The following is a 25,607-nucleotide window of genomic DNA, read 5'->3' on the forward strand; positions in this document are numbered from 1 at the left end:
TGGTATACCCTTCAGGTAACAGTTCATCACCGAGGGAAATCAGAGCAGGGACTCAAGGCAGGAAACCTGGAGGCAAGAACGGAAACAGAGGTCATGGAAGAGCGCTGCTTACTGGCTTGCTTCCTCTGGTGTGTGCTCAGCCTACTTCCTTACACAACCCAGAACCCCCTGTCTTGGGGTGTCACTGCCTACACTGTGCTGGATCCCCCTAAATCAATTAACAACCAAGAACATGTACCAAACATACTCACAAGCTAGGCAGAGTTATCTGAGGGCTGTGTCAACTTGGTAGCTGAAGCCAAACATAACTGAGAAAGACCGCTTGAGGCTCAAACAAAACTGAGAAAGACCGCTTGAGGCTGACTGATGCCGGTATCTCGTCCCTGCATCAGTTGCCGTCCTTTTCATTTGAGTTTTTGTTGGAGTTTTACAGAGTGAAAGACAGGTACTTGCAACTTCATCTTCAGCATACATGGTGGTAGTGGAGGTGAGATCAAGCCACGGGCAGCATGGCCGGTGGGAAGTACAGCCAGATTGGCCACAGTTCCTGTTGTCACGGCTGACCAGCTTCCCTACCCCTGAAAATGGCTCCACCTCTCATGAATTCACTCACGAATAAAACAGAGTTATGAAATGATCTACAGCGTAGCTGCAGCTATAAAGGTTAGATTCGGCGAGGCAGACAAGATGTCCACACAAACATACACTCACTGGTAGCTGGCAGAAAGCTGAAACACGCTTCTGTTTTCGTTCACCTCCACGTGTATGTTAGAGTAAGTCTAAAACAGTGCCGTTTTCACAGTTAACTTCATTTCTTTAGAAAGTTTGTCTGTGTCATTTTTCCTTTTCTTAAAAAAGATCTATTTTACAATGGACAACCTCTAAGTTGGGTATTAGAGATTATACCCAAATCTCTGGGTATCCTCTAATTATCAAAAGCAGAAAGGGAGAAGCTATGCTTTACACTTTGAAATTGGTGTTTTGCAGTGTATGTACATCTGTATTTTTATGTGTCTGTTAGTTCATGTGTGTGGGTGTGCAATGCATGTGTGTGTGTGGAGAACAGAGGTAGTATTCATCAGATGTCCACTTTAAAAAAAATTAAGATAAAGCAAATGATGCATGAATGACTTTGCCTGTGGGTTTGTGCTCATGGTAGTTCTGGTGCCTGCAGAGCCAGAAGGGGGTGCTAGATTCTTGGAGCTGGAGTTACAGGTGTCTGTGAATCACCGACATGAGTGCTAGGGACCAAATTCTGGTCCTCTGCAGGAACAGTATGTGCTCTAAACTCTGTGCTGACTTCCCATCACCCAACCTTGTTTCTGAGACAGGGTGTTTCATTGACACAGGGCTCACTGATTCAGGTAGACTGGCTGGCCAGTAATGCCCAGAGAGCCTCCTGCCTCTGCCCTTCAGCCCTGGGATTACAAGTGAGCCACCTTACCCAGCTGATCACTGATTTTTTGTTTTTTTTGTTTTATTTTTTAACTTCAGCTGAACTCAGATCCTCACTCTTGTGTGGCATGCACATTCACTGACTGTGCTGTCACTCCAGCCCCATAATTTAAATAGAAAGAGTTGCTTTCATATTCTCTATCCTTTGTTTTTATAACATTTAAATCACTTCGAATTTATGTAGATCATTATATAATATTATTATGTAATTCTGCAGTCTTTGGCACTTAAAAGTATTGCCTTGGCATTTTTAGTATTGTTTTTCCTCTTGGCTTATACTATGGTGAGGTTGCTTTACTGCTTTTGAATTGCTTGTCTCTATTGCTAATGGTCACTGATACATGATCTCCTTATTTTTCTAGGAAAATGGTGTATATACAATAGCAAAATTAATTTTACCAAATAAACAATCAAATGCAGCAAAAACTAATCTACTACAGGTAATAAGCCAGTCTGTTTCTCTTTATTTTAACATATTGAGATGTGGGGAGCCTGTGATAAAATGGTGGGTACTTTTGGGGACTGTTCAGGTTAGCAGTGGGCCTTACGCCGATGGTAAGGACTGTGCTTGGGGATGGAGTCTATGAAAACCAGTGACTACAGAAAGCACAAAAGATGGAGAGAGGGAGAGAGAGAGAGAGAGAGAGAGAGAGAGAGAGAGAGAGAGAGAGAGATACAGAGAGAGAGATACAGAGAGAGAGATACAGAGAGAGAGGGAGGGAGGGAGAGAGGGAGAGAGGGAGAGACAGACAGACAGACAGACAGACAAGAGAGAGTGGGAGAGGGAGGTGGAGGAGAGACAGAGAGAGAGACAGAGAGACAGACAGAGACAGAGAGATACAGACAGACAGAGATAGACAGAAAGAGAGAGGAAGAGGGAGGAAGGAGAGGGAGGGAGAGGGAGAGTGAGGAGAGAGAGGGAGAGAGGGAGAGAGGGAGAGACAGAGAGAGGGAGAGACAGAGAGAGGGAGAAACAGACAGACAGACAGATAGACAAGAGAGACAGAGAGAGTGGGAGAGGGAGAGGGAGGAGAGGCAGAGAGACAGACAGAAACAGAGAGACAGAGAGAGACAGAGATAGAGAGATACAGACAGACAGAGATAGACAGAAAGAGAGAGGAAGAGGGAGGAATGAGAGGGAGGGAGAGGGAGAGAGGAGGAAGAGGATGAGGAGGAGGAGGAAGAGAAAGAGGAGGAGGAGAGATAGAGAGAAACTGAAGTAGCTTATTCAATGGCTTCTTTGGTCATCAGCTGGTTGTACTTTCAAGACACATTTCCCTTATACACCGGACTATAACAACAATGGAAAGATGGTTGTCAACTTTAAACATGAACCATAGTCACCAACTTTGAAAAGAAAAGCCCAGGCAATGGACTTTGCTGGAATGAGAAGTCCTTTAAAAGGCGATGAGGAGCCACAAGGCACAGCTGCTCTAGGGCGGCAGAGATCTCCACGAGAGTATCAGCAGGGTAGAGATGGGAAATTTAGAGTACTTGGGCACAGGTAGCAATGCTAAGCAGCTTGGGTCTGTGTCTTGGGTAGAGTGTCAAAGGCCCAAAGTAGGCACAAAACAGTAGTCTCCTTGATGCTTCAGGGGCTGTGTTACAAGTGATACCAGAATGACAAAATTCACTTTTGAGGAGCTGTAGTTCATCATTCTTACTAAGTCACAAAAGAGAGAAAGACAGCGTTGAAGGTCAGTGTGAATGTTCTTTATGAGATCAGTCTATCCGGTTTGCCTCTAGCATGCCCGTTACTGTTTTAATATGGCCTTATTTCTGGTGGCTACTCACTCACAGAAGCTGTATGAATAGAAGGGTGTTCGTAGCATCTAGCAGAGAATGAGCCTTGAGTTCCTGCAAATCTTTGGTGGTTGGCTCCCCTGGCAGAAGAAGGTTATTTCTGATGTCTTTGCTCATTTTGTACTTTCTAGAAAGAACTTAAGGGCTAGTGAGAAGTAAGCAGGGCCACATCTCCAGCATGACACAGTGTTACAGTATCAACCCATAGGCAGGAGAGGGATCCCAGGGTTGGTGGTAGCTTAGGAGTCTGACCTGCAGCTGAGGTCAGCCTCTCCGGAAGCTTCTGTAATGTTACTTTCTGGTGATTCTGGACTGAGAATGTCTTACTTTGTTGCACTGCTCCTTAAGAGTCGTATTCTTTTTCCTTTCCTAGTGTTATGCTTTCAGAACCCTGAGGTTTCTCTTCAGTATGGAAAGGAACAGGCCACTCTTTAAAAGGTAGGAGCTTGGAGCAATGTGGCAGATGGTTAAACTGAAGTTCCTTTTAGGCAGCTCTGCTTCCATAGGAGCCATGGAAAGAGAGTGATTCCATGCAAGCCGTGCCTCTCCAGACTTCTCAGTCTCCCCAGGTTTAACAGTTTCCACAGCTACCTCCCAGGCCTTGTAACCGCTGTATAACTCCTCACAGGCCATGTAACTGCTTAGGCTCTAGTTTTAATTAAAGATATTAACATCTTATGTATCTTAGAACCAAGATACATACCTTTTTTTTTTTTTTTTTAACCATTCAGAAATTCCAAAGTTAGTCTGATCATTCCCTCTTACCAACCAAGAGTTAGTTGGTTTAGGTGCTCCTGATAGGCTGGGGCCCAGGGGTAGGCTAGAGGTGAGTTGCTAAGTCTGGTGGAAGTGCACTCTTAGGAAGCAGACACATTCATTACACATATGGGACATGCACACCATTTGAACAAAATCTGGGTCCACAACTTCACCAGATTTTATTGGCAGGAGAAGTCTGGATGTTATAACAAGTCCTTTGTTAAGAAGGTGTAAATTCTGGGCAGTGGTGGTGCACGCCTTTAATCCCAGCACTTGGGAGGCAGAGGTAGGTGGATTTCTGAGTTCAAGGCCAGCCTGGTCTACAGAGTGAGTTCCAGGACAGCCAAGGCTACACAGAGAAACCCTGTCTCGGAAAAAAAAAAAAAAAAGAAGGTGTAAATTATATTATTACTTTATTCTTCTATGATGTTTGAATTTAAGGAAAAAGAAAATTACTATAAACCTTCATTTCATGGCCCAAAGCCATCCATTTTAATGAATTCAAACATTTTAAGAGGCCACTGTAGCCAAAACTTTGTAAATGCATACTTCTACATTTTTTCAGTTACCAGTCTTTTATTCTCATAAAACATTTAAAAATTAAAAGGGTATTTATATCCTGGAGCTAGGTTTAGAAGTGTAACAAGTGACTTAATGTGAGTGCTAAGTACTTAGTAAAAACCCAGCACACATCCTCTTTTAAAATGCTTATTGTCTGTAACCCCCAAATATACAAAGGAGGCTTTGCTATAACCTGCTTTGGTTATATTGTCTTTTATTGCCATAGAAACAAATAATGTGAGGTCCACCCCTCCCCAGTTCTAAGTGTGACTGCAGTGCAGGTAACTGCGGCGCAGTGCTGTTCAGTGGATCTTTAGAACATTGCTTATTCTGCAGCAACTACAGCTGTCCTGCAGATTAGCATGATAGGCCGGAGCCTGTCGATTCTTACTCTGCTGATGACCTAGTGAAGTTAGGTTTGTTGGTAGAGTTAGTTGGTGAGCCAGCTGCATCCAGAAGGAAAGCATTGGCTCACTGTTCCCCGTCTCCACTTTAACGGTGTGTGTTTCCCTGTAGACTTTTCCCCACCGACCTGTTTGAGACCTTCATTGACATAGGACATTATGTTCGTGATATCGGTGCTTATGAGGACTTGGTATCACAGTTGAATTTACTGTTGGTAAGTCTTGAGTTCTAAATATTTGGGCAGGCTGCTCTGGGGCCAGGATAATAACAGACAATTTACCTTTTATGACTCGGTTAGGAAGATGAGCTGAAGCAAATTGCTGAGAATATTGAAAGCATCAATCAGAAGAAAGCGCCCTTGAAGTACATAGGTGACTATGCTGTGTTGGACCACCTTGGAAGTGGAGCTTTTGGCTGTGTTTATAAGGTGAGTCTGCCCTGGGAGATAGTTCTCATGTTTCAAAACAAATTTGAAGTCAGACTCCAGATGGCCACACTCATTTTAATTGAAGTCCTTATCATTGAAAACTAGTGAAGAAGTAGAGATAGAGATGAGAGTGGCTGGTTGTATCCAACACAGGGTGGTAATTATGTGGGTGTTGTCTTGGCTCAGCCCTAGTACCTGGTCACTGACTGACACAGGGCATCCTTCCCCTATCTCAGAAAATTAATCAAAATAGCTGTCCCAGTGCATGTCATAGTTTATAAACTTACACCAGTATTTCTACACCTGCACAGAGAAAGCCTACTGATTCCAGCAGTGGGGACCAGACCAGAAGATAACAAATTTGAGTTCTCTTAGCTTAGTGTAAATGCAGCTAGACTCTCATGCTATGGCTTGGTTAACCATGCAATTTTGTTATTCTAGTTCATCTGTCTTTGTCTAACCCTCAGTTCTCAGCATTTAATGAATTGTTTTTCTCATCGTAGGTTAGAAAGCGTAGTGGTCAAAATCTTTTAGCAATGAAGGAGGTCAATTTGCATAACCCAGCATTTGGAAAGGATAAGAAAGACCGGGACAGCAGTGTGAAGAACATTGTTTCTGAATTAACAATAATTAAGGAGCAGGTAAAATAATGTCTTATTTCTGAGATGCCTCTGACATAAATGTCATTGAAGTTGAGCTCTGCTGCTGTTCTTGTCCATGCTGTTTATAAACCAGTTCTGTGTGAAATACTGGACCTTGGTGCAGTGATATTTTTACCAGTGTTTTTCCTAAAGCTTGCTATTGAGTCATGGAAACTCTTTTAGGAGTTTATAGCAGGGCCTTGGATGCAAAACAGTTGAGCTTACAAGCCAGAACACACCATGTATGCTTTGCTTAGCTACCCAGTCACTGCATAGGAACAGGAGAAAGACACCCTTACTGCAGTGCTGGGAATTTGAGAAAGACCATCCTCCAACTTCAGTCAGCTAAAGCCAAACTGCTAACATACCTCAAGTCTGGCTTCTTAAATCTAAAGTGTAGGTTCTGTTTCCTTTCTCTTCTCTAGACCAGGCTTGTGTAGTCTAGGCTGGTCTTAAGCCTCCTCTGTCTGCAGTGGAGACTGACCTTGAGTTCTCCTCCCCTTGGCTCCCTGTCCTCCCTGTCCTAAGTGAGGGGATTAAAGGTGTGCCCAACTATCCTTTGTGTTATTTTTATTATTACGAGCAGTATATCCTGGTGTGACATAATAGCTCAATTAGCTGTCATTATGAAGGATTATTTGAGGAAAAAAGGAACACAGGAGAGAAATGGGAATTCTTTTTGTAATCCAAGAACATGCTGGTTCCTTTTCCAGCTCTCCTTATTTGTGCATTTCTGTTTTTAAGTCCTACGAAGCTGCCAGCCTCACTGCACTCTATAGTCATGTTTGCTTGGTGTCACAAACATGGTCTTTATTCATTGGAACCTATAGTTTGACATCACTAAGTTACAATTAAAGTCACCACTAATGGGTTAGATCACAAGAAGCCGTCCCATCCTTACACAAACTCATCCTGTCCCGACCGATAGCACAAGCTTAGAATGTGACTTTGATCTGTGTCCATCTAATGTTTTGATTAGGTCCCAAAGCTGGATGTACCCTTGCTTGTGAGCTAGAACCAGAATATGGTTCTGTTTGTTAGCTTGGTCTCATATGGCTTAAAGATGGGGTCACTTGCTAGTTGATTTGGGTGCTAATTTGTTTAAGTGAGTTTTCTAAGAAAGAGGGTCCAGAAGAGGCCAATGAGGGTGCCATGGCTTAGATTTTGAGGTCACTGAAGATTATATGCTTGCTCCCTCCTGTAAAAGTCACCTGAGCAAAAAAAAGGACATCATGGAATAAAGAAGCTGTAGGAATGGGGCTGGAATGGGAGACCCTGTCTGTTAAGAGGTGACAATGAGTACAGCACAGAGGCTCCAAACTATCAGGGTTAGAGAATGGCACAAGTTGGTGTTATTCCCTGTTCCATGCAACTCCTGGTGATGCCTTCCCATCCCAGGTGGGAAAAGCAGCAGAAAGGATGCTCCCAAGGTTGAGGGCTCCTTTTATACTCCCAGTAAGAGCAGAGGGACAGACCCATTCCTGGCTGTAGAAGAGGCTGACAGATGTCACCGCTGCCTGGGAAGTCACATCCTGGCTATTCTGCTGTTGCTGACCCCGAGGCTGCTGGGTTTTCATGAGTAGCAGCTGGGTGGCCCCTGCTTAGAGGGAAACACAGGCACAAATCACTTACAGACATCATGTTGATTCCTCTGAGACAAGAAACTTTACCTATAGACCACATTATAAATAAATAGTTGGAGACATTTTACATCACTTTTCTTTTTGAAAAACTGTTTCTCCCTCCCTGTGTAGCTGAGGCCCAACACTAGGGCAGAACATGCTAAGGGAACCGTTAAGGTACTGCTCAGTTCTAAAACTCTCCATTTCACATTAGGAAGTGCAGCACTTTCTAGCCCGGTTCACAAAGACATGGAGGACACTGTCTTTTTCATTAACTTTAAAGCAATATATTTAAAGAAGTCATTCAAAGCCTTAAGTGGCAGCTGGCAGTCTTAGATGAAACTACAGTGTACAAAAGCTTGTGTTTTGAAAAGTCTGATAAATGTTTGCTATTTGTTTTCTTACAGCTTTATCATCCCAATGTTGTACGTTATTATAAAACATTTTTGGAAAGTAAGTATGAATTGTTTTCTAAGTAAGGAAACATATGTTTGTTATTTATATCCATTTATGTTATATTGTCAGAAAATAAACCCATTCAGCTATTTTCTGTTGGCTTTTATTATGAATAGGCATTGTTTTCTTAGGCAATAATTTTTTAAGTGATGATCTGAAAATAGTTAAGATATTTTGATCCCCATTGTATAGAGGCATAGTGTGAATAAACCAAAATAATTAAATTATTGTACAAAAAAGAACTGGATAGGATCAAGAGAAAAGGGAACTAAAGCATGGTGTTTAATTTTCTTTTTGCAAGCTCACAGCAGCTTGCCTTGCATCTAGTGGCATTTCCCACCCCTAATAAAATGGATTGGACTCTGCCTTCCAGATTTTTTTTCTCACAAAATTCAGTAAGTGCCACCAGGTGGTGCCAGAGTCCCGGCTGAGCTTGGAGGCTGGCTGGCTTGTTTTCTGCCTGTGGGATGGAGAGCACAGTCAAACAAAGCCAAACTCAGTCACTTGTTTACAAGTGAAGGAAGTATTGAACTTATCCATCTGTAACATAAAATCCCGAAGTATTAGCCGGGCATGGTGGCACAGTCCTTTAATCCCAACACTTAAGAGGCAGAGCCAGGCTATGTGTGTTTGAGGACAGCCTGATCTACATAGCGAGTTTCAGGACGGGCATGGCTGCAGAGAGAGACCATGTCTCAACACTAAACAAAAACTGTTCTGTAATGCTGGGCCATTTGTTAAGGTTTTACCCATTTCCCTTCTTTAGATGAATTAGATGGACTCCTTTCTCCTTAACTGCGTATTCTTAATATTGGGACTATTTCCTGTAATTAAAGAGATCAGATTTAGTTTCTGACTTATACTGAAGAGGTAAGGACAAGTCATTACAAAAACAAAACACTGAACCTGATGGCTTCCAAAATGAATTGGAGGAAACTGAAAATGTGTAAAATATTATCAGGTTATAAACAACAATGAAGAAGACTATAATGTAAGAAAATGAAAACAAAGCGTTGGCTAAGTGTAGTGCAGACAATACATATTCTTGGAATGGTGGAACTTGGGATCTATAAATGTCTGTAAGGAGACGTTAAATGGCAGGCTGTATTCATTTTGTGCAAACCTGTGAAAGGCCACAGGAAGAGCAGTATGCTTACATTCATGCTGCAGTGTGAGACTGGTGGAGAAGTCAGTGGGCAGGGTGGAAGATGTCTGCCCTTTGCAGGCAAATTGTATATGTGTGTATCTTGTGTATATCCAACAGTCAGAAAAGACACATGTCACATACCATTATCAATAATTCAAATTGGCTTTAGAGGAAGGTATTCAGAGAACAAAAACAGCAACAAGAAAACCCAAATAGTGCTAAACCCTTGTAAACATAAAATCAGAGTCCAGGACTTTCTACTTAAGAGGGGCCTAATAGTAATTTCTGTCATGGGTGGGTGCTTTAGTTTGTGTTATTGCAACATCATAGTGTCATCCTTGGGTAAGTTTCTATGACATAATCTATGTCACTGTACAAAATACAGTTTATAATGTGGTTTTCTGAATGTCTTATTTGATCCAAATAAGAGGCAGGCCTTGTGACTTGAGACAGTTGGCTTATTGTCTTTGGCATGCTTCTGGTATTCTGTGATGTAAGCAGAAAATGATTATGCTTGCCAGAGAGGAGAAAGCCTGGAGCCAGAGGAAGTTGCTGCTAGCTGTGACTGCCCCAAGGGTGGCTCTGTACCCTGCCAGCGTTCAGTGGATCCTGACATTAAGTTTTCAGTTTTGTGCTCCACACCCTCTTTGGAAACCACAGGTTCTAACTTTCCATGGCTTTACATTGACTTTACATTTCTGTGACCCCCTTTGTGCTTTTGCATAGATGACAGATTGTATATTGTTATGGAGCTGATAGAAGGAGCCCCACTTGGAGAGCACTTTAGTTCTTTGAAGGAAAAACATCACCATTTCAGTGAAGAACGACTGTGGAAAATATTTATACAGGTACACTACACCCTTCATTGAAATTTTCATTATGTAACAAAGTTCTGGGCTGCATTAGAGATGCACTGTTGGTTACATATATGGCAGGAATCAAATTTGCTTCCATTCTTGTTTCAAGTTGTGCTTAGCTCTTCGGTACCTACACAAGGAGAAGAGGATTGTTCACAGAGATCTCACGCCAAACAACATTATGTTGGGAGATAAGGACAAAGTGACAGTTAGTAAGTATAAAAGTATTCAACTTTTTAACTGAAGAAGTTCTGAATGTCAGTCCAGAAATGAACCCTATTTCAAAGTGGTGATGCATGTCAGTAGAACTTTTGGCATGGATGGAAATGTTATCTCTGAATTGTCCAGTGGAGTAGGCACTATCACATGATACTTTTGGGCAAGTGGAATGTGGCCCATGTGGCTAAAGGAAATGAACTTTTATATTTCATTAACTTTTGAGCTGGGTATTGGTATGCACACATATAATCCAGTCTTTGGAAGGTGGAGGCAGATGGATCTGGAGTTCAAGGCCAATTACAGCTATATTGTAAATTGGTGCTAGCCTAAACCAAACCTTTATCCAAAAAGCCAAACCAAACCAAACCAAAAACAGCAATAACAAAAGACCTAATAAACAAAATTCTTTTGTTAAATTTTAATTACTTTCCACATCCCTGAAAGAATAATGCTTGCACAATATTGGATAATGGCAATACTGTTCTAAATGACTGTTTTGCTCATATGAGAGACACAGTACTCTTAGGATGCTTCTGTGTTTAATTTAACTCCTCAATTAATGCTTTCTGAGTTTTTCTTTCTACTTCATACACAGAAGCTTTGATGATTAAGACATTGAGCACATTGCTTTGGACTGTTTTATCTCTGTCTGTCTTAAAGGTGTCAGACTTGCAGGGCTTTACAAATACAGAGACTTGTATCCTTTAACATAGCTGTTTGTGTGGCTGGTTGGTATTTTCATATGTAGCAGAAAGGCAGATAACAGTAGATTAAATTTCATTGATTAGGACACAGTGTAGGGGCACTTCAGCACTGGGGAGGCAGGGGCAGGGGTAGAGGCAGGGGGCAGAGAGGCAGGGGGACAGGGAGGCGGGGGGGCAGAGAGGCAGGGAGGCAAGGAGGCAAGGAGGCAGGGAGACAGGGGTAGAGGCAGGGGGGCAGAGAGGCAGGGAGGCAAGGAGGCAGGGAGAGAGGCAGAGAGAGAGGCAAAGGCAGAGGCAGGTCCATTTTTTGAATCTGAGGCTAGCCAGTCCTATGTAGATTCTGTTTCCAAAGTTTACTTAATGAATAAGTAAAAAATAAATAGTACTACTACTGCTACTACTAATAATAAATAAAACTTTCCCCCCTAAATTAGAAAGTTTATTTTTACCCTTATATTTTTCTAACTCTCCATGTGTAACTAATTTTCAGTTCAGAGTGGTATCTATTTTTCCCCTGAGCCCTTTTCCTCTTGTTTGGGATATTTATGGCTCACTAGCTACAAAGGGGAGACACTCTTCATGTAGACTTATAGTACATGAAGAGACATGTTGATTCTGAGATCCCTACAGTAAAAGAATGTTTGAGAACATAGAACTAAAGTGCAGGCTTATCTGTAAAATTCCTGTACAAAGATGCTGTGGAACCCAGCAAGTCCTACAACAATTGATGATAAAGGGATACACACACACACAAAAAAAAACCCAAACCAAACAACAAGAACAGCAACAACAACAACAACAACAAAAACCCCTCCAGCCTGGCCACTTGATATTGGATAAGTAATTGCTTATTCTTGCCTCGGAGACTGTTTCCTCCTCTCTGAGAATTCCTTAGGCCAATAGTTCTCTGTGTGGAGCTGAGGGCTTTATGAGTTTCCTGGTTTGCTTTCTGGTGTCTACTGTTGTCTTTCTTCAATTGTGTTTGCCTTGTGAGTGTAGCTTCTCGCATTCTTTTTTTTTTTTTTTTTTTTTTTTTTTTTTTTTTTGGTTTTTCGAGACAGGGTTTCTCTGTGTAGCCCTGGCTGTCCTGGAGCTCACTCTGTAGACCAGGCTGGCCTCGAACTCAGAAATCCGCCTGCCTCTGCCTCCTAAGTGCTGGGATTAAAGGCGTGCGCCACCACCGCCCGGCCAGCTTCTCACATTCTTAGGAAGCACAGTCTCACAGCAAAGCCTGGGTTTCTGGCTTTTATGAATCTTTCTCCCCCTCTTCTACAACTGAGACTGGGCTCCACAATTTGGCATTTTGATTAGTTGTAGTTTTCTGTAATGTTACAAGACACAAGTAATGTTATCCAGACTGAATAGGTTGTATTTATGTAATATACGTATGTGTGCACACACACGTGTATATGTATATATATATCTATATTATATATATATGTATGTATGTACATACATACATGTATATAACAACACTTAATGAAAAAAGAGGCCATGAATTTGAAAAAGAACAAGGAGGGGGTATCTTTTGGAGGGAAGAAGGGAAGGGGAAAATGATGTAATTATAAATCTTAAAATTTAACAAAAATAATTAAATAAATAAAAATAAAAGGAGTGGTGTTAACATTTCGCCTGATAATTGCCACGTCCCAGTAGATAGTTTAGAAGTCAGTTTGTAGATTCCAGCTCCCCAGTGGGAGGGACATCCAACTTGTACATGATTTTAGAACATAAAATGTTTTATAAGACAGGGATGGTGATGTGGAGGAGGAGAGCACCTCAAAAGGCCCATGCCAAGGCATCCCTCCCCTGCCTCCTAAGAAATTGGCCCTAGAACAGGCTTAGTATAAAATGAAGTTTATTTGGGAGGAGGAGACCTGGAAAAGGGATAGAGGCAGCGAGAGGAATGAGATGAGAGGACAAAAAGAGAGAGAAGGGAGAGAGGAAGAAGGGAAAAGGCTGGCTGGGGCCATGTGAGAAGAGAGAGAGAAAGAAAGAGGAGAGGAGAGGGAGGAGGAGGAGAGAGGAGGAGAAAGAGGGGAGAGGTTACTGAGGGGTCTTCTTATATGCCTGGCTCCTGGCTCTTAATTGGCAGGGTGACTGCTGCTAGGTAATAGTTGGGCAGAAGTTAACAAGGAGGCCATTAAATGGACATTCCCTATACCCAAGTGCATTCATAAATCAGAATTCAAATTTATTGGCCAGATTTTTGAAAGTAGAACATACTGTATTATTTTAAAAAAATAAAAACAACTTAAAATAGAAACTCTTTAGATAAACCTTCAATACAAAGTCACTTGGTAACATTTTCAAGCTAATGAACTATGAAATAAAGAACTAAGAAATCAAACAATCAAAATAAGAAATCTTGGACATACATTTGCTTAACCATTTGAAATCAACCATAATTGTGTTTACCATAAGCTTTTTACAAATATGCTTTGTTTTTACTTAAGATTTTTTTAAACATAATTTATTTCTACATATTTCAATTTATAAATCAAAGAGTATTATTAAAACTGTGCACTTAAATTTCATAGCAGATTGTGTTATATCCTAGAAAACACACTAAACTACTCCTATATGACTATTTAAGTCATTTTTTTCCCTGAATAATGGCTAACTGTACATATTATTTCCTTATTGGATTAGCTACAGTTATCTCCTGGCTGTATTTAAACATGCTGAATTTACTCTGTTCTTTTTTAGCTTAGTTTTAAAGTTTATACTTTATTTCATGGCACACATTGAAGTAGTTTACAGAATAAAACAGTGGGACCATGCTTATGAAGTTACTTGGTCCATTTTTTTTTTTTTATTTCCAGATGGTATTTGACTTTCATTATGATGGTTTAGTTTTCCTATTCTGGTTGGCCCATCTACATGCTGTCAGCACAGCTCAGGGTTAAAGCAATACTCAGTGTTTACATCATTATCAGTGTGCAATTATTACCCAGATAATTACGTTTCCTTTCCTTATAGACCTTTTTGTTTTCCTTCCAGTTAATAGTTGCCTTCCTTTCTGTTTGTGTTTCTATGCATCCACCCTTATCTCTTTTCAGCTCTCTCATGAGGATGTTGAGCCTTATTTGCATGGTGTCCACAGCATAGATCAGGGAACTGCCAGTTTCCTGCCCCTGGATATCCCACTCTTGTCGCTGTGCTAGCAGTGTACACCGAGCTTCCCCTTAGGTCTGGCACACAGCTGTTGTTCTGGAACTTTCCATTTGTGCCTACTCTTTGCCCCTACATCAGTATGTTGAATACTGAGGCCTCAGGTAAGCACTAGGAGCACCTGGCCTTCCTCATGTTGAGGGCGTTTCTTTGTGCCTCCCAGAATCCTGCCAGTCTAATTCTCATGGCCCAACCCATGAGCTCCTAGATCTCCTTAGAGAATTTCAGGGTGTTCCTTTCATCCTTGGCCCCGGATGAGCCTTTATTTAGCATAAAAGTTTATGTGTCTTTATCTCTTCCTACTTGTACTTTAGTTATTTCTTCAGATTTATTTTTTAGTCATTTTATTGAACATTTGACTTTTAGTAGTAGTTTTGATCTCTGAATGTTCCATGATGTTCTGTTCCGTCCTTGAAGGACCTGGCTTCTATTTCCTCCCAGTATAAGGGAGACTTCCTTTCTCAACAGTCCACATGGCTTCTGTATTTTCTGGGTCCATCTTTGTTTCCCCCCTTGCTTAGTTGCTTAGTCTGATCTCTTTTTTCCTGTTGGATATTTTCCTTACACTTCTGGTAATGGAGGGCTGCCTTTAATGCTACAGAAGAGACAAGTTGTTGGAATCACTCTGTGTTCTAGCCATTACCTGGGGACTTGTAGCATGGTAGAGATTTCTTCAGAGATCCTGAAGTTGGTATCCATCCAAGCCTTGTTCCAAAGAAGCTGTCTCATGTCTGGCCCATCCCCCAAGCCTGCTGTTGTGTTACCCTTGTGAGAGCCATGTGTTTGGCAGGCTCAGGGGACCATATTCAATTTGGATTTTCACCGAGTTTCTTTGGACGCAGCCATCTGCTGCTTGGGGCCTAGTTGGCTGTGGTATTTTTGAACTTTGAATCTTTGTGGGCACGAGGGGGCCTGGGACTCCATCTTTAGCTTTGCAGGGCCATGACTTTGACCTTTGAATGGCCTTTGCTCTTTCTTTTCTAAGAGGTGTGGAAAGTGTGTGCAGCCAGGTCTGATCCTGATGCTCCTCCTCACCATCTTCCAAGGTGTCATTGACATAGCTCATCCCTCCCTGTCACCACACTCATTCTCAGAGACAGCCCCTACTCATATTTTAGCAAGGCTTTGAGAACTGCAGGAGACAAACTTGATCAGTCCCCCTTTAAGCAGGAAGCGGACAGGCCGGCTATGTTAATTAGGTATAAACAGTAGGCATAGCAACACACTTCCTTTTTATGTTGACTCTGCAACTTTAAAAAATATCCTCAGCTTGTGCTAGGCTCCCTAGGAAAATAACTTGGGTTTAGAAGAATGAGAAACTGCTCACTTTGTTTTCCTTTCTCTGCCTCTTGTTCCTTTTCTGCCCAACCAATCGACTTAATGCTTCTTAGAGTTCCACTTAGCAGTTATTAAGCTGAAAGTGCTCCATCTTTCTGGACATTTTAGCTTGTGCAAGGAAGCATAAGACAACTAGACCCACAGAAGCTGGGAGGAATGGCCCTGGGGCAGATTTGCTGCAATGTGATTTTTTTTTCTATCACAGAGATGGTATAACCAGGACAATGCATGACATCATTTTCATCAGGGAGTAGATGATTTTCTGACTAACACAATAATCCAGAGCCTTTATATAACTCTTTAACAATATCTTAAATGCAATAGTTCTCTTGAATTTTATCAATATCTATCACAGTTGTTTAAAATGTGGCCACTAGACTTAGTTTTAAGAGGTACTGTGGTTTTATTAAAATGTTATGCATTAATTTCCCCCCATATTTCAGGAAGCTAGATGAAGTGTGTGTGTATGATAAAATGTGGCTACAAGACTTAGTTTTAAGAGGTACTATGGTTTTATTAAAATGTTATTGCATTAATTCCCTCCCCCCCATATTTCAGGAAGCTAGATGAAGTGTGTGTGTATGTGTGACCGCACTTGGCAATGCTGCTAACAAAGGGGCTTTAGCTGATGAAGCACGTCACCACAAAGGGGCAGTCACGGCAAGGCAGAAGCTACTAGAGCCAGAGCTTGCACTAGCTGCCTGGATGGATTCATCATGTCTCCACAAAGGGGCAGCCTTCCCTGTAGTGGGGTTTTCTTTGTGAAGGTGGAAAGTTTATTTACTTCCAGGAAAGAAGCACATATTTGTCAAATGATGTCAGAGATGAATGGGGCAAAGTGAATTGAAAAATAAACAAACAAGCAAACAAGAAAAGATAAAAAGGCATTAGGGGAACCCAGCTGTTCTTCTCAGTGTATGGTCGAGGCTGGCTTGCAGTTGTTTTTAGTAAGCATTCTACTGGAGTTTGCTGTTACTCGGGGACACTCGGGAGCACCAGCATGTTCCACGTGCATGGACTTAAAGATGCTTTCTCTTCGGTTTCCCACCACTGGGCATCAAACTCACCGCTCCTGGGCAGGCTGTGCTGTTCCTTTCCAACCCAACCACAGTCTCTCTGCTTTCAGTGTGTGAGTCTGTTTTTATTTGAAAACTACCATCTGCACATAGGCAATGACATATGCCCAGGCCTGGCTTCTGCATGTTTTGACAGCCTTTGAGGCACAGGTGGAAACAGACAGTGGGTGAAGCAGTTGGCTCTAAGTGCTGCCACCTGCTATGTGGCACCCATACTGTGCTGGGACATCACAGAGCAGCCCTGAGGAACACATGCCCAAACCTACCATTTCACATTGCTTGACCTTTTCAAATGTCTATATTTTAATGGAAAATTTCACTTCTCCTGCTTCCTTGGCACCCAAATAAAGACTAGAAGAACAAAACACAAAACTCATATCATATTAGGTAATAATTTCAGACACGGGCTTTTTTGTATGGCTTAGGAGGTCACATGTTCCTGCTCAAGGGCATACATTATATATGTCCTTGACAAGTGATACCTGGTTTGATGTTGGTCGTAGTAAAGAAGGTCATACTTGATTCTGCATGACATTTACCAAAGGCTTGATGCTTACCAAATGCTACTGTAAAGCAGGTCCCACAGGATGAATATAAAGCAAAAGGCACAGCTTCTGCTCGCTGAGTAAATGGACACGTGCTGCCACCATCAAGGCGAGCTGGACAGACGGGAACCTTCTTTCAGGAGTTTGTGGTGATGATGCAGGGTGGTGAGGTCTAGAATGCAAACCGGAGTACTGCATCAGTCAGGATGGGACAGTAGCACAGGGTAGTGAGGACAGGATAGGTTAGGCTGTGACAACAAGGAGCCTGAAAGTCTCAGCAACTTAAAACAGTGGCAGACAGCAGACTGTGGCACAAATCCAGGCATGTCTGTTTTTGTCTTGTGAACTATTAATCACTCTTATATTTTTAAGGGTTTTTTGTTATTTACTTATTCATTCATTCATTTATTCATTCATTTTGCATCCTGATCACAGCCCTTCCCCTCCTTCAAGCCCCACCCTTACAAATCTCTCCCCTCATTACCCCCTCCCCTTCCCTTCAGAGAAGAGGCAGCCCCTCCCCCATGGATAGCAACCTGCCCTAGCACCTCAAGTCATGTGGATAAGGCTCACAGACAACCATGTCTGCCTCTACTTCTATCTCAGCCTTCTGAGTGCTAGGATATAAGGCAAGAATCCTCACACAGAGAATGTACTTTTTTCATTATTTAGTTATTCATTTTACATCTTGATTGCAGCCACTTTCCCTCTTTTCCTCCCAGTTCCACCCTCACAGGATCCTCCCCCAATTCACCCCTCCCCCTTTTCTCAGAGAAGGGGAGGCCCTCCGTGGGTATCTCCCCTTCCCACACATCCAGACATCCAGTCTTAGTAGGACTTAACACATCCTCTCCCATTGAGGCCAGAAAAAGCAGCCCAGCTAGAGGAAGGGGATCAAAAGGCAGGCAAAAGAGTCTGATTCACAGTCTTCTGCTCAAATTGTTAAAAGACCTACATGAAGACCAAACTGCACATCTGCTACAAGTGTAGGGGGCCTAGTCCAGCCACTATATGCTCTTTGGTTGGTGGTTCAGTCTCTGTGAGCCCGCATGGGCGTAGATTAGTTGAAGACCTCTGTAGGTCTTCTTGTGTTCTTGATCCCTCTGGCTCTCTCAAGCCCTGCTTCCTCCAACTTTCTCACAAAACTCCCTGAGATTGCCTAATGTTTGGCTGTGGCTCTCTGATTTTGTTTCTATCAGCTGCTTTATGAAGCCTCTCAGGAGACAGTTAAGCTAGGCTCCTGTCTACAAGCATAGCAGAGTCTCATCAATAGTATCAGGGGTTGGCTCTCTCCCATGGAGTGGGTCTCAAGTTGGGCCAGTCAGTGGTTGGCCATTCCCTTAATCTCTGCTCCATCTTTATCCCCGTACATCTTGTAAGCAGGAAAAATTTTAGGTCAAAGGTTTTGTAGGTGGGTTGGTATCCCACCCCATCTCTCCACTGGAAGTCCTGCCTGGCTACAGGAGAGAGCAAATTCAGTCTCCATATTCCCTACTGCTAGAGTCTTAGCTAGGGTCACCCCAACAGACTCCTCAGAGCTTACCCTGTCCCAGGTCTCTAGCTCATCCCAAAGATGCCCCACTCCCACTGGCTTATGTTCTCTTTCCTAGCCCTGTACTGCACCCCAACTTATCTCCATCTCCACCCCCTCTTACCTCTTCCCACTCAGTTCCCTCCCTCTATCCGCTTTGGAAGTATATTTTATTTCCTCTTCTGAGTAAGATTCAAGCGTCCTCCCTTGGACCTCCCTTGTTACTTAGCTTGTCTGAGTCTGTGGATTGTAGCATGGTTATTCTGTATTTTATGATTAATATCCATTAATAATTGAGTACATACCATGTATGTCTTCCTGGGTCTAGGTTACCTCACTCAGGATGATATTTTCTGGTTCCATCCATTTGACCACAAATTTCATGATGTCTTTCTTTCTAAAAACTAAACAGTATTCCATTGTGTAAATGTATTATATTTTCTTTATCCATTCTTCTGTTGAGGGATATCTAGGTTGTTTTCAGTTTCTGGCTATTACATATAAAGCTTCTATGAAAGTGTCCCTGTGGTATAGAGGAACATCTTTTGGGTATATGCCCAGAAATAGTATAGCTGTATCTTGACATAGTATTCTCAGTTTTCTGAGAAATTGCAAATTGATTTCTAAAGTGATTGAATAAATTCACACTCCCACCAGCAATGGAGTAGTGTACCCCTTGGACTGTACCACATCCTGGCCAGCATGTGCTCTCACTTAAGTTTTGAATTTTAGCCCTTCTGATGGATATAAGATGGAATCTCAGAGTCCTTTTGATTTTCTTTTCTTTTTTTTTTCTTTTTCTTTTTTTTGAGACAGGGTTTCTATGTATAGCCCTGGCTGTCCTGGAACTCACTCTGTAGACCAGGCTGGCCTCGAACTCAGAAATCTGCCTGCCTCTGCCTCCCATGTGCTGGGATTAAAGGCGTACGCCACCACCACCCAGCAAGTCCTTTTGATTTTCATGTCCCTCATCACTAAGGATGTTGAACATTCCTTTAAATGTTTCTCAGCCATTATGGATTTCTCCTTTGCAAACACTCTGTTTGGCTTGGTGCCCTATTTTTAAATTGGGTTATTTGGTTTGTTGCTGTATAATTTCATGAGTTCTTTATAGATTTTGGATATTAATCCTCTATTGGACATAAAGTTGGTGAATATCTTTTCTCAATGTGTATGCTGCCATTTTGTCCTATTGATGGTAGCCTTTGCCTTATAGTTTCCAGAGGTCACATTTATCAATTGTTGATCTTAGTGCCTGAACTATTGGTGATCTGTTCAGGAAATTGTTTCCTGTACCAATGTGTTCAAGGCTATTCCCCACTTTCTCTTCTATTAGATTAATTGTATCTGGGTTTACATCCAGGTCTTTGATCCTCTTGGATTTGCTTTGTGGAGGGTGATAAATAAGGATCTATTTGCATTCTTCTACATGCAGACATCCAGTTATACCAGCATCATTTATTGAAGATGCTTTCTTTTCTTCCATTGTATGGTTTTGGCTTCTTTGTAAAAAACCAAGTGTCTGAAGGTGGTTGGGTTTATTGCTGTATCTTGGATTTTATTCTGTTGATCAACCTGTCTATTTTTATGCCAATACCACATATTTTTTACTGTTATTGCTCTGCAGTACAGCTTGAAATCCAGGAAGGTTTTACCTTCTTCTTTTTCTCTTTTTTTTCTTTCTTTTTTTCCCATGTATAAGAGGTTTAATTGAGAGGGAGAGAGGAGGCAGTAGCAGAAAGAGAAGAGGGGGAGAGAGCAAGGTTTTACCTTCTTAAGTTCCTTTATTGTACAGGATTCTTTTAGCTATCCTGTTTTTTTTTTTTTTTTTTTTAATATGAAGATAAGAATTGTTCCTTCACAGTCTGTAAAGAATTGAGTTGAAATTTTGATGGGAATTGCATTGAATCTGTAGAATGCTTTTGGTAATATGGTTATTTTTATATTATTCTTACCAATCCATGAGCATGGGAGATCTTTCCATCTTCTGAGGTCTTCTTCAATTTCTTTCTTGAGAGACTTGAATTTCTTGTCATATAGGTCTTTCACTTGTTTGATTAAAGTTATTCCAAAATACTTTTGTGTTACTTGTAGTTACTGTAAAGGATATTATTTTGATAATTTCTTTCTCAGTCCATTTATAATTTGTATAAAAGAGGGCTACTGAATTTTTTTGAGTTAATTTTATATCAAGCCACTTTACTGAAGATGTTTATCAGATGTCAAAGTTTTCTGGTAGAATTTTTGAGGTCACTTATGTATACTAACAGATCATCTGTGAATAGTGATATTTTGACTTCTCTCTTTCCAATTTGTTTCCCCTTGATCTCCTTTAGTTGTTTTATTACTCTAGCTAGAACTTCAAGTACTATATTGAATAGGTGCAGAGAGAATGGGAAGCCTTTTCTTGTCCCTGATTTTATGGAATTTACTTTAAATTGGTTGTTGGCTTGCTGTATATTTCCTTTATTATGATTAGGTATGCACCTTGTATCTCTGATCTCTCCAAGACTTTTAACATGAGGGGGTGTTGGATTTTGTAAAAACCTTTTTCAGCATCTTATAAGATGATCATGTATGTTTTTTATTATTGGATATTTTATTTACTTACATTTCAAATGTTATCCTCTTTCCCAGTTCCCCTCCAGAAGCCCCCCTCCCTTCTCTGTCCCCCTGCTTCTATGAGGGTACTCCCCCCAACTCACCCCTGACTCCCTGCCCCGGCATTTCTCTACATTGGGGCATCAAGCCTTCATAGGACCAAGGGACTCTCCTCCCATTGATGCCTGACAAGGACATCCTCTGCTACAAATGCGGCTGGGGCCATAGGTTGCTCCATGTGTACTCTATGGTTGGTGGTTTAGTCCCTGGGAGCTAGGGGGGTCTGGTTAGTTGATATTGTTGTGAAGGGGTTGCAAACCCCTTCATCTCCTTCAGTGCTTTTTCTACCTACTCCACTGGGGTTCCTGTGTTCAGTCCAATGGTTGGCTGCGAGCATCCACCTCTGTATTTGTCAGGCTCTGGCAGAGCCTCTCAGAAGACAGCTATATCAGACTCCTGTCAGCAAGCACTTCTTGGCATCTTCAATAGTGTCTAGGTTTGGTGACTGTATATGGGATGGATCCCTAGGTGGGGCAGTCTCTGGATGGCCTTTCCTTCAGTCACTGCTTCACACTGTCTCTATATTTCCTTCTGTGAGTATTTTGTTCCCTTTTCTAAGAAGGACTGAAGCATCCACACTTTGATTTTCCTTCCTTTAGAGCTTCATGTATGTGGTCTGTTAATTGTATCTTGAGTATTCTGAGCTTTCAGGCTATTATACACTTATCAGTGAGTGCACACCATATGTATTCTTTTGTGACTGGGTTACCTCACTCAGGATAATATTTTTTAGTTCTATCCATTTGCCTGTGAATTTCATGAAGTCATTATTTTTAATATAGCCAAGTAGTAATTCATTGTGTAAATGTACCACATTTTCTGTATCCATTCCTCTGTTGAGGGACATCTGGGTTCTTTTCAGCTTGTGGCTATTATAAATAAGGCTGCTGTGAACATAGTGGAGCATGTGTCCTTGTTATTTGTTGGAACATCTTTTGGGTATATGCTCAGGAGTGGTATAGCTGGGACCTCTGGTAGTACTATGTCCAGTTTTCTGAGGAACTGCCAGACTGATTTCCAGAGTGGTTGTATCAGGTTGCAATCTCACCAACAATGGAGGAGTGTTCCTCTTTCTCCACATCCTTGCCAGTATCACCTGCTGTCACCTGCGTTTTTGATCTTAGTCATTCTGACTGGTGTGAGGTAGAATCTCAGGGTTGTTTTGATTTGCATTTCCCTAATGACTAAGGATGTTGAACATTTCCTTAGGTGCTTCTCAGCCATTCTATATTTCTCAGTTGAGAATTCTTTGTTTAGCTCCATACCTCATCTTTTAATAGGGTTATTAGATTTCCTGGAGTCTAATTTTTTGAGTTCTTTGTATATATTAGATATTAGCCCTCTATCACATGTAGGATTGGTAAAGATCTTTTCCAAATCTGTTAGTTGCCATTTAGTCCTATTGACAGTGTCCTTTGCAATCTTGTGAGGCCCCATTGTCAATTCCTGATCTTAGAGAATAAGCCATTAGTATTCTGTTCTGGAAATTTTCTCCTGTGCCCATGTGTTCAAGGCTCTTCCCCACTTTCTCTTCTATTAGTTTAAGTGTAACTGGTTTTATGTGGAGGTCCTTGATCCACTTGGACTTGATCATTGTACAAGGAGATAAGAGTTGGTCAATTTGCAGTCCTCTCTATGCTGACCGCCAGTTGAACCAGCACCATTTGTTGAAAATGCTGTTTTTTTCCCACTGGATGGCTTTAGCTCCTTTGTGAAAGATCAAGTGACCATATGTGTGTGGGTTCATTTCTGGGTCAATTCTATTCCATTGAACTGCCTACTTGTCTCTGTATCAATACCATGCAGGTTTTCTTTTCTTCTTCTTTTTTTTTTAATCACTATTGTTATGTAATACAGCTTGAGGTCAGGAATGGTGATCCCCCCAGAAGTTCTTTTATTGTTGACAATGGTTTTCACTATCCTGGGTTTTGGTTATTTCAAATGAATTTGCAAGTTGCCCTTTCTACCTTTATGAAAAATTGAGTTGGAATTTTGATGGGAATTGCATTGAATCTGTAGGTTGCTTTCGGTAAGATGGCCATCTTTACTATATCAATCCTGACAATCACAAGCATAGGAGATCTTTCCATCTTCTGAAATCTTCTTTGATTTCTTTCTGCAGAGACTTGAAGTTCTTGTCATACAGATCTTTCACTTGCTTAGTTAGAGTCACAACAAGGTATTTTATATTACTTGTGACTATTGTGAAGGATGTTGTTTCCCTAATTTCTTTCCCAGCCTGTTTATCCTTTGTGTAGAGGAAAGCCACTGATTTATTTGATTAATTTTATATCCAGCTATTTTGCTGAAGTTGTTTATCAGATGGAGTTCTCTGGTGGAATTTTTAGGGTCACTTAAGTATACTATCATATCATATGCAAATAGTGATATTTTGACTTCTTCCTTTCCAATTCGTATCCCTTTGAACTCCTTTTGTTGTCTAATTGCTCTGGCTAAGACTTCGAGTACTATACTGAATTCTTAGGGAGAGAGTAGGCAGCCTTGTCTAGTCTCTGATTGTAGTGGGATTGCTTCAAGTTTCCTTCTATTTAGTTTGATGTTGGCTACTGGTTTGCTGTATATTGCTTTTACTATGTTTAGGTATGGGCTTTAAATTCCTGATTTTTCTAAGACTTTTATAATGAGGGGATGTTGAATTTTGTCAAATGCTTGCTCTGCATCTAATGAGATGATCATGTGTTTTTTTCCTTTGAGTTTATTTATATAGTGGATTATGTTGATGGATTTTCATATATTGAACCACCCCAGCATCCCTGGGATGAAGCCTATGTTATCATGATGGACTATCATTTTGAAAAATGTAAATTATCTTGATTATTTTGCAGTGGGGTGAGGAAAGGGTTTATTCAGCGTATACTTCCCACATTGCTGTTTATCACCAAAGGAAGTCAGGATTGGAACTCAAGCAGGCCAGGAAGCAGGAGCGGATGCAGAGGCCATGGAGGGATGTTACCTACTGGCTTGCTTCCCCTGGCTTGCTCAACTTGCTTTCTTATAGAACTCAAGACTTCCAGCCCAGTGCTGGCACCACCTACAATGGGCCCTCCCACCCTTGATCACTAATTGAGAAAATGCCTTACAGCTGGATCTCATGGAGGCATTTCCTCAACTGAAACTCCTTTCTCTGTGATAACTCCAGCTTTCGTCAAGTTGAGACACAAAACCACAAAACATAATTATCTTGATTTTAATGGATATGATATATCGATATAGATATATCTATTGAGCTAGCATACTGTACCCTATGAACATGTGCGATTCTAAATTCATCAAAAATGTGCTATTGTAGGGCTGTTGTGTGTGTGGCTCAGCTGATGAGGCTTCCATGGCAAAGCTCTGATTTTAACACTCAGCATAAATGGGGCAGGTGGCTCATGTGCATTATCCCAGCACTTGGGGATGGAGGAGGATCAGAAGTTCAAGGCCATTTGAGCCACATAGTGAATTTTACACTAGACTGAGAACATAAGACCCTGAGCTAGATATGTGTGGTAAGTGAAAAACAACAAAATATCAGTCTCTGTGTCCAGCATGGCCTGGATCTATAAACCTGACTGTGGAGTCAAGGGAATGAAGAAGGTCAGACATGAAAGAAGAAAAAGACACAGAAAAGCTTGGGCCTGATGGTGCCTGTGTACTGTGAGGGAGTGGCACCCTGTCCTCCCCACCACTCTGCCCCGCTTTAACTGCTTTTTGTGTGGCGCTCATGAGGAGGGGTTGGCCTTAGGTGAAGATCTCGGTGGTGCACCAGTCTGGGTTGCAAATATCTGGAAGGAAGAAGCTGCAGTCACTGGTTTTTGCACACACTGATCAATTGTTAGTAAACACTTGTACACACTGCTAATATTTGCACCTGGCTTTGACCGTTTCCCATGGGTCTGAGGCATTGGTTGTTGCCCATGTCAACAACATACATTCATTCAGAAGTTCATTTGCTTTTTGTACATTCACTTAAGGCTTCTTTAGGTGCCTATGAACAGCTATTAAATACTGTACAGCATATATATATGTGTGTGTACATATATAATTTAATATTGAATTATTTATTTTTTCTGTTGTACTTTTCTCCACTGTGCTATGCTATTTTAATCCTTATTATTATTATTATTATTATTATTATTATTATTATTATTATTATTTGTTTGTTTGTTTTTTTGAGACAGAGTTTCTCTGTGTAGCCCTGGCTGTCCTGGAACTCACTCTGT

The 25,607-nt window shown here is 41.4% G+C and overlaps 1 protein-coding gene across 5 annotated transcripts in view; it reads left to right on the top strand.

The window, feature by feature from the left end:
* Nek10 (NIMA related kinase 10) overlaps positions 1 to 25,607 on the top strand; it is a 228,364-nt gene that overhangs the window by 45,910 nt on the left and 156,847 nt on the right. For 4 of the 5 annotated variants that reach the window (XM_031361786.1, XM_031361785.1, XM_031361787.1 and 1 more), the window contains 8 exons: positions 1,818 to 1,895; positions 3,632 to 3,696; positions 5,095 to 5,197; positions 5,282 to 5,410; positions 5,914 to 6,051; positions 8,081 to 8,126; positions 10,003 to 10,124; positions 10,243 to 10,345. In XM_031361786.1, the coding sequence (XP_031217646.1) occupies positions 1,818 to 1,895; positions 3,632 to 3,696; positions 5,095 to 5,197; positions 5,282 to 5,410; positions 5,914 to 6,051; positions 8,081 to 8,126; positions 10,003 to 10,124; positions 10,243 to 10,345 (784 nt within the window). Of the gene's footprint in view, positions 1 to 1,817; positions 1,896 to 3,057; positions 3,153 to 3,631; positions 3,697 to 5,094; positions 5,198 to 5,281; positions 5,411 to 5,913; positions 6,052 to 8,080; positions 8,127 to 10,002; positions 10,125 to 10,242; positions 10,346 to 25,607 lie in introns of those variants that run through there. The other variant, XM_031361790.1, reaches the window with a different exon arrangement.

Source organism: Mastomys coucha, unplaced genomic scaffold (genome assembly GCF_008632895.1).
Source record: "Mastomys coucha isolate ucsf_1 unplaced genomic scaffold, UCSF_Mcou_1 pScaffold9, whole genome shotgun sequence".
NCBI classification, from domain to species: domain Eukaryota; kingdom Metazoa; phylum Chordata; class Mammalia; order Rodentia; family Muridae; genus Mastomys; species Mastomys coucha.